This window comes from Enhydra lutris, unplaced genomic scaffold (genome assembly GCF_002288905.1).
Source record: "Enhydra lutris kenyoni isolate GAN:26980312 unplaced genomic scaffold, ASM228890v2 scaffoldscaffold22, whole genome shotgun sequence".
NCBI classification, from domain to species: Eukaryota; Metazoa; Chordata; class Mammalia; order Carnivora; family Mustelidae; genus Enhydra; species Enhydra lutris.
In genome coordinates, this window is record NW_019154106.1 from 33,942,205 (window position 1) to 33,951,566 (window position 9,362).

The window sequence follows — 9,362 nt, forward strand, 5'->3', positions numbered from 1 at the left end:
TTCTATGATGACTTAAAGTCAGGTATCATTGAATATCATATTCCTTCCAAGAGTATCAGAACTAGGAATGAGGATGACGAGACAGACTATCATCACCATAAGTAACAATGGCAACAGCATCCTGGGTAATGAGCACTGTAGACATAAGTCATCTAGCCTGCATACAACTCTAGAAAGAAGGTACTGCTAGCATTCACATTTTTCAAGTGAAGGACTTAAGAGTTAAGTAACAATGCTAAGGTCACACAGTTCGCAAGCAGTGAACCCTGGGAGTAAAGTCCTTGAGTCCAGATGAAGACAAGAGGGGAGAGAGACCCAGCTGTTCACACCTGCTCCTCTGATAACTATCCTAGTGAATGTTGAAGGCAGAAACACAGGCTGGTGGTGGCCGCATCCAGTTTGCAGTTTTGAGAGCTCTGTTTTCGGGAATCCTGCAACAAGGCTTGCATTTGACTCACTCATTTGACTAAAAATACATTAATCAATACATGTTTCTGAGTGCTCACCAAATGCCAGATACCATTTTGAACCTTTTTACCCATATTATCTCATTGCATCCTCATGTCGTCTGTATGAACAAGTTGCTAGTGTCCCTATTTTGCAGGTGAGTACACTGAGGCCCAGAAACGTTCTTTTAATTATAGAAATCGTCTGATTATGTCTTCAAGGCTGTTCGTGTACTGAAGGAATAATGAGCAACACTGCAATTTTTCTTCAAAATAGTAGTAATACAAATAGCAATAACAGTAACAGAAGATCCCACTTACTGAGCGTGCTGATTTTGCACCAAGCATAACACACACGTGGTGCTAGCTATAGTTATGTATACGATCAAATGAAAAACAATTCATTATTGAGGTTATCGGAGACTAGTCCCTTCACTGAACTTGGGAGAGAAAGGAGAGATCATTTAGAATGGATTACCTTTTTCCTGTCAAACGTCAAGCCTTGAATCCCGATGTTCACATCAAGAGCTTCGATGAGGAGCTTCCGCGCTTTTGCAGAATCCAGGTAGCAGTCGGGGCACTGGCAATTGTCTCGCAGCCATACAGCTGGATAGAGAGACTCCGTGCTGTCCTGCCAGAAGACCTGCATCAAATGAGCCCCGTCCAGCACGGCTGCCTTTTGGATGGCACAGTGCATGTTGCTGGTCCTTGCAGGGAAATCTCGTCAGCTACCTGCTATGACAGATCCTGGGCAAAAGGAATCTGACGCAGATCAAGCCTGCACTTGACTTCTAAGCATGTGAACAATGCAGGTGGACTCTGGCTCCTGTTCTTGGCTCAGCTGCCCAAGCTTGAGGTTTGCCTATCAGCGCTGGGACCTTTGTTCTGGTGAGAGTGTTTCATATGCTGTAAACAGAAACACAGTAATTAAAGTAAATAAGATAAACATGCTGAATCAGGATCCAGATGAAAAGAATTCTTTGTTTTTTGGGGTTTTTTCCCCAGAAATTTTAGATAATGAGTTTGGAACCAATGACACAGGCACTTTATAATTATGTTTGCATAAAAGGCTCTAAAAATTTTTTAAGGGAGAAAAATGCTCCACAGATTGAAAGTGTCACTAATGATATCTGTGCTATTTTAACACATATAATTGCACCTGTCTTTTGGGGAAAAATGTTTTTATGACACTAAATTAGTAAACTTGTTCTACTGAGGGAAATTTTAATGCTATTTATTTATTTTAAGAGGTGCTATAATTCAGTACATTGTGCTATTTCTATTCCATCATTTACTTTCTTACTTACACAATTCATTTTCTAAATGCAGTATAAAAGTTCCCAGGCTCAGCAAGGTCCCCATTCTTATCTTGCTTGATTCGTTCTCTGGGATTTTCTGTTTTAATAGAGTGTGCCTCGATAATGCACATCTAATCTAAACCTTTACAGAGTATTTTCATGAAATTTCACCTTACTTGGGAATACATACATTCTTTTTTTTTAAGAAACACACCAAATTTTGAGGGCATGAAGTATTTATAGGAAAGGAAATCAAGTGAAAAAAGAAGTACAAGGTATTACAGACTGAACACTTCAGTGTTGATTATGATTCTATTAATGACTACATGGGGGACCTTCCAAAATTCTGTCAATGTTCTAAATCTCACTTTCTTCATATATAATTTGCCAGGACTCTAAACATAGATGGAAGAAATAGAACTTAGCTGGAAAAGGTAGAATTTATATGGAAGAAATAGAACTTCTTAACTTGTTCCATGTAATGATTAGCTCATTAAGAGAAGGTGACATGTGATGATAGAAACAAGACTTCACTGTCTTGGGATGAAGGGCAGGCATGCACACATGGGCATGTACATACACACACATGCACACACACACGCGCACACACACACACACACACACACACACACACACACACAGAGTGACTGTTAACCACATTCCTTCTATGTATCGGGCACTGCAGTAGACACTGGAGGGTTCCATGACAAGAAAGACAAAACAGCTCCCAGTCTTTCTTAAACTTACAGAGAGGAAGACTTTATGTACCATTAACATAACTTTAAAAAATATACTACATTAAAATAAAACAACTTTTAGGTGATTATTTTACATATACTTCCTCAAATCATTAACTTGGATGATTTAGTCAGGTTATGAAGCCAGCCAAGACAAGAAAAGATTGCTTTCTCCAGTTAGCTCAACCACACTGAAGTTACCTAATGATAAAAGAGAAACACAATTCACAGGGCCCCATGCCAATGCTTACTCAGGAACTCTCATCCGTTTTTTTCTTAATAATTTATATAGCAACAGGGCAGCACTACTTAGAAAAATCATCAAAAATATTATTTAGTTCAAACTTGGGGGTTTACCTCATAGATTTTGAGTAAGGGGACTTCAGAAAGTTCAAACATAAGTTCCTATGTGGAATGGGTAGGATGTTTAATTTCCCTGATAGGAGAAGGGGAGGCTGGCAGGTTTTTTCTATATGTGGCTTCAGGGACAGTGATGGTTCCAGTAAATACAGTATAATCCAAGCAGATCCATAAATAACATATGATACACAAGGACAAAAAGGAGAAATGTAGTAACTCTTTAAGTCAGGGTTGACAAATATTTTCTGTAAAAGGGCAGATGGTACATATTTTTGGCTTTCCAGGCTATCTATAGTCCCTAGCACATATTCTTGTTTTATTTTTTAAAACTTTTGTAAGACTGTAAAAACTAGTCTTACCTCATAGGTTAGAAAAAGCAGGCTGTAGGCCATACTTGGCCCACAGGCAAGAATTTACCTGGCCATGGGGCACCTGGGTGGCTCAGTGGGTTAAGGCTCTGCCTTCAGCTCAGGTCATGATCTCAGGGTCCTGGGATCAAGCCCCGCATCGGGCTCTCTGCTCAGCAGGGAGCCCGCTTCCCTCTCTCTCTCTGCCTGCCTCTCTGTGTACTTGTGATCTCTCTCTCTGTCAAATAAATAAATAAAATCTCAAAAAGAATTTGCCTGTCCTTGACCGAGTTATGTAAAGCATGCTTTTATTACAGTGGTAGACAATCATACTTAAATATGGAAAATAGTTCACTTCTCCTTATACATAAGGTTAAACCTATTCGAATAATACTAAGCATCTTCTTTTTGCCTGAAATTCTGTATCAGAAAGTTCAAATTTCACCATGAAGCTCCAGAGTTCAAGAAAAAAGTAAGATAATTATTAAAGTAAACAAGGAAATAAGGCTGGAGACAAATAGCACAGAGAGTCGTCTGAGAAGCTCCTGGACACCTGCTTAGAGAGGATATCTATTTGAGGAAGTCTTAACAGGATGTGATCAATGCTTCTGAATGCATATGAATTCCTTGTTCCCATAGATAGCCATGTGGAGATGTGGATATGTTTACCAGAATGAAGCTATAACAAGTCGTCTTAGTACAAGGCTATGGTTTTTCAGTGGGTGGCAAGCTGATGAGAGACAGAAAAAGTTCTGGTTTCACAGCAAATAAATATCAACATGGATAATGGAGAGCCCACAGGCAAATAGAAGCAGGAAAAAAATACATGCATATATCCTAATTTGTTTATCTTGTTATTTATTCGTTTTGATACTTAACCTGATCTATTTATAAAGTGATGGATTATTCACTTGCTAAAATCACTTGCCAAGAATCAAAGGCAAAAATACCTCAGAATATCTACACACACAAGATAAACATATGTAGTTTTCGGCTCACTCTTTTTATATTGAGAACATAGCTACATGTTTGGGGGGCGGGCAGAGGGAGAGGGAAAGGGAGAGAATCTCAAGCAAGCTCCACCCCCAGCACAGAGCCAGATGCAGGGCTCAGTCCCACAATGCTGAGATCATGACCTGAGCCAAAATCAAGAGTCAGGACACTTAAGCTACTGAGTCACCCAGGCACCCCAACCTGGCTACATTTTAAAATACATTTGACATATTGGGCCTGGTCTGATTTCAAAACAGTGTAGAATGTATTTATTCCATTGTAATAGTCCTTCACATACAGTGAACTGAAATCATATGTCTCCTTCATTCCCTATCTTCTCTAAATCTACTCCATTTTTCAGACTATTCTTTATATGATCTCTTGATTCTATACTTTTCAGGATGCATGGTTACTTTCCAGTTTTAAATGTCTTTCAAAATGTGGGGCTTCAAATTATACAGTATAGCAGAGATATAACATTTCTAGTATAAGGAAAAGGGGAATTAGTACCTTAATGAGGAAAGAAATGTTATAACTTTTATTTATTTATTTATTTATTTTTACCTTGGGAGTTTGGAAGAATAGTGGTAACTGTTTATAGGTCTTAAGAAAGACTAACTAGCTTGGTTGTACAATAAGAATATTGGTGCTAATTATATTGATGGTAAGATTACAATACTAGTAATAATAGTAAAAGTTTACATTTACCAAATGCCTTCTCATGCCAATCATATGCTAAGGGCTTCACATACAAGCTAAGGACTTCAGATACAATAACCTATTGAATCTTCATCAAAATCCAATGAAAAATACGCTGCAATTACCTGAATAAGCAGCAGAAGAAAGAGGCTAGGGAATATCAGCATACAGATGGTAGTAGAATCCATCGTAAGTTCTCCAAGGGAGTAAGACAATTAAGAGGAAAGATTCTTTTCATTTATTTTTATCATCACAATTCCATGTATGTCAGTGTATATTTCAGACTCCACTCATTTCCTATTTGTTCATTAGTGGGTTTGAAAAGGTTTTGGTTGAAAGGATTTTTATAAAACTTGAAACTTGATACATATATAGGTAATGGATACATTGTTTTCCCCTATAATATACATTGTCTCTGTACTTAAAGATGGCACTGTGTCCATGTCCCACTTACCATTGAAGTGATCACACCTTAGAGACATCTGTACCAACCAACACTAATTATATTCCAACCTGCATCAGAAGCTTTCCATTTCTCTCTCTTTTTTTCTTTCTTTCCTTGTTCTATCTAACATGTTTGAACTGGAAAGGAAAAAGCATACTTCCAGATATAGGGGAACCTGACTCTTTCCCCCAGCCTGCTTGGCCAAATGGAGATCCTTTGGCGGATATTTCAAGAGAGGAGGTGCCGTCAGGACCAGAGCCTGATGGGAGCTGCCCGAGGCACCAGGGAGAGTGTGGAAGAACTGGAAAGACTTGGGTGTTGCTCAAGTTAAATTGTTTGGGTATCTATCAAGGAGCTTGTTGGGTCATTTCTATTCTTCACAATTCCTTTCTCAGTTTATGATAAATGTGAACAGTAAAAAAAAAAAAAAAAAGAGCAGAGAGAAATGGGAATATGATTCCCTCTTTAACTTAACCTTGTTTTACTTAAAGCTCTACTGGGACAAATGTGATGAATATTCAAAAAGAAAGAATAATCAAGAATCATCAGTATTTAAAGGCAAATTCTTTCTGAAAGTTTATAGGTTTGTACATAAGTGTGACTTGTTAAAATCCATTTTTCCATTTAGTCCAAATGATCTGTTAAAATTGAGCCCTGTTGAAGCATCATAGACTTGTACCTATCTGATAAACCACTGTGTTTCTTTGAAGAAGAGAAAAAAAGAGAAAAAGAAAAAAGTAGGTATTCCTAGGTGTGTGTGTGTGTGTGTGTGTGTGTGTGTGTGTGTGTGTGTAGAGAGAGAGAGAGGATCTCTCTATATATAATATATATTTTACCAGGGGTCCTCTTTGCTAAATTAAAGGGCACCTATAAAACAAAAATGCTAATTTATTTTAGGACTTAATTATTATTTGGCTTCTTACTCACAACTATAATTTTGTTTTTAAAATATCAGATTGGTTTGGGTAGGAGGGAGTAGATTTCCTTGTCCTGGAAAACAAATCTTGGGTTAGGGGGATTCTAATCTGATAGGATAGAGTTCTTTTAATTTAATCCCATCACTTGTGTGTGTGTGTGTGTGTGTGTGTGTGTGTGTGTGTGTGTGTTCCTTCCTAACTGACTCACTGTATTTTTCCCCTTCAGAGTTACGGAAGTTTATTTGGGACTCCTGTTTGGCACAACTAAATTGTCTGTTTTAGAGATTATCCTACTTCGGCAATGGGTGTGGTTTTGTCTTTTTAAAAATTTTATAAATTCAAGTTCTTTCAGCTGGTTTTCTCTAGCACTGTTTGGAAACTCAAGAAAGTAGTTCTGAAAGTTATTTCATGCATTGTTCTTGGAAATAAAAGAATTTAGAACGAGAACTCTCAGAGCCTGAAAGAAACAACTCATGATATCACTGGGCTGAGTGCCCTCATCAGATATGCAAGGATAATGGAAGCTCAGAGACGCTGGGTGTGATTTGTTCAAGCCAGCAATGCTGGCTAGTAGGAGAGGTTGCTCCAAACCTAGGTTTGCTAGTTCACTGTGCACATATAAAGTAAACATTTCCTAGTTCTAATAAAAGAGAGCACAAAATTTCCTCAAACACTAATTAATTGTATTAATTTGTACCATGGGTTTTGGATGGGATTCTCAAGAAATTAATGTAGAAGCTCCACAATTACTATATATAAAAATTAAATCGAATGGAAATTAATAATGTGAATCCAAGAAGCCTGATTCATCTACTGGATTACTGACCCCTAAAACAAAAGGCTATAATTTTTTACTTATTTTTTTTTTTTTGTAAGAGAAGGAAAGAATAGAGTACTCATGTTATCAAAGGTCAGTATTTGTTAATTTCCATCTCCTCTTCCTTAGGTAAGTCATCAGACCTGCCAACAGACCACAGGATTCTCTTAATGTGTCTGTCCTCCTGCTTCTAGGTGGTAGGATCAGAAAATGATCACAATGCAAGAAACATGCAGAATGCATGGGAATGTGTGTGTGTGTGTGTGTGTGTGTGTGATGTATGTATAAAATCATTTATTTAGCACTTATTATGTTCTGGCCTCTCTGCTAATGCTTTTGATTATATTAATTATTTAATCCTCCAGAAACACTGAGTTCAGTGCTGTCACTGCTATGTTACAGGTGATCTTGAGCTTGGACAGGTGAAATAACTGACTTGAAAGCAGAGGAAATAGGAACCTGACCACTACACTGAACTACATCATGGAGAATCTGTGGCTAAATAATTTCCCAGGCAATAATTTTAATTTACCAAAAATGTAATATTAAAATAGTAGCCAGATCTCAAGTTTGTTGGTTGTTAGTTGACCTCACCATCCGACCACTGGAAGAACAGGACAGGGCGTTTTCTGGACATTCCACCATAAAGGTTTAGGAAGTATTACTATTCTTTTATATATCAACCTTTAAATCATAAAACTCAACTCATTTCCATTTGGTAAGGTAAAGGTTGACCAGGCTGTATTTGAGTGTTTGTGTGTCTGAACTTTAGTATCATTTGAATATATGCACACTCTACTCATTACACCTGCTACCTAAGGGCCTTCAACTTAGAACCTGTTGTTTTTTATTTTTATAATCTTGATTTAGTAAGTGGCTGAGCTACTTAATAATTCACAAATACACTCCTGTGGACAATGAATTCTACAAAGCCGTTAGAAAAAACTCTCCATTCTCGTGAGTACGTTTAACATTCTGCCTGCTACCTTGTTTAAAGTATCAAATTTTGTGTAAACACTACCTTCATAAATTATAAAAAAGAAAACTTTTTATAAAAAGCCTCATTCTGGTAGAATTACCACATTCAGATTGAAGCTCCTATATCCAAGTATCTGTTGACTGGTGTAATGAAGCATACTGGATCTAGATTTTAAGATTTCTAAATCTTTGAACCAGGACATATATTCATTATGGGAAATCCTATGTTTTATAATAAAATCCATTCAAAATACCTGTTATGTCTCTTCTTGAGCTACATTTGGGGAATAAAACAACTGAAAACGCACACCAACATCAGTCTTACTTGACCAGTATTCTTGAGAAGCATTCTCATTAAGTCTTTGGACTTAACAGAGGGCCAAGGTATAATACGCAGTCCCCTTCTGTGGTCTGGATTGTGGCTTATTCAGTGAATGTTTCCAGTGCAGCCAGAGCCCTCCCTTTCCCACCACCAAGTCTGCTTTTGAGACAGTATCCTCTCTGTCCCCTCTGCAGGCTTTCTAGATCAGCTTAGGGACTGTAAAGTAACTTGACTACTAGACTGAGCCAAACATGATTGGGAAAAGAAAGCCGCCAAGAAGCAATCAGATCCACTGCATTCCAAAATCAAGCTTACTCCAAATGCGTGATGGGCCATCCCCTTCGCAGCCCACATGGCTGTGCGACTCATGTGCCTGGATTTCCAATTAGATGCTCCCCCCCCACCCCCAATCCACAGACCTGAAGCTCTTCCAACAAGGCAAAGTGGAGCTCAGTCCTCCCTGTTCCCAGATGTGCTTCAGGCACCAAACCATGCAAAACTTACCAAGGACAGCAGCTTTGATCCTCACGTCCTTTGGGGAGGGATCCTTCTGGTAACCAGCACACCCCAGTTGATCTGCCCGCAGTTTCCCTACATCTGACATGTGATGTAGCACTATTACTTGGGAGCCTTTCTTTCTGCTCCTGGCAGCTCCACGGAAGCCCTGCCCCCAGACACAGCTGAGGTTTGCAAATGAAGAAGGATGTCCCAATCTGAAGGTGTAGCAACTCCTGAAGGGAGCTTGGAGGTAGAAAGAGAGAGAGAGAGAGAGAGAGGTGGTGGGGCGAGAGAGAGAGAGGGAAGAAAGGAAGGACAGCAGGAAGGAAGGTAGAGGAAGGGAAAGGAAAAAGAAAGAGTTTTATGGCCTAGAGGAGAAGCAGTTAGAAAGAGAAAACATTTGATTTCCAATTAGTGCCTGAAGCCACAAAACCCCAGGACTCCGTGCAAAGCACTGCCTTAGTTCAAAGTCTTTCCTGGTAGAAGGTAGAGCAGTTCTCACCTG

The 9,362-nt window shown here is 38.7% G+C and overlaps 1 protein-coding gene across 1 annotated transcript in view; it reads right to left on the reverse strand.

Moving 5' to 3' along the window:
* The window catches only part of LOC111150087 (gamma-butyrobetaine hydroxylase 1), a 60,059-nt gene extending 51,009 nt beyond the window's left edge, over positions 1 to 9,050 (reverse strand). Inside the window, exons 1-2 of the mRNA XM_022507428.1 lie at positions 8,864 to 9,050; positions 925 to 1,352 (exon numbers count right to left, since the gene is read on the reverse strand). Of these exons, the coding sequence (XP_022363136.1) occupies positions 925 to 1,143 (219 nt within the window). The 5' untranslated portion in view covers positions 1,144 to 1,352; positions 8,864 to 9,050. The remainder of the gene's footprint in view (positions 1 to 924; positions 1,353 to 8,863) is intronic.
* Between the last annotated feature and the right edge of the window lie 312 nt (positions 9,051 to 9,362).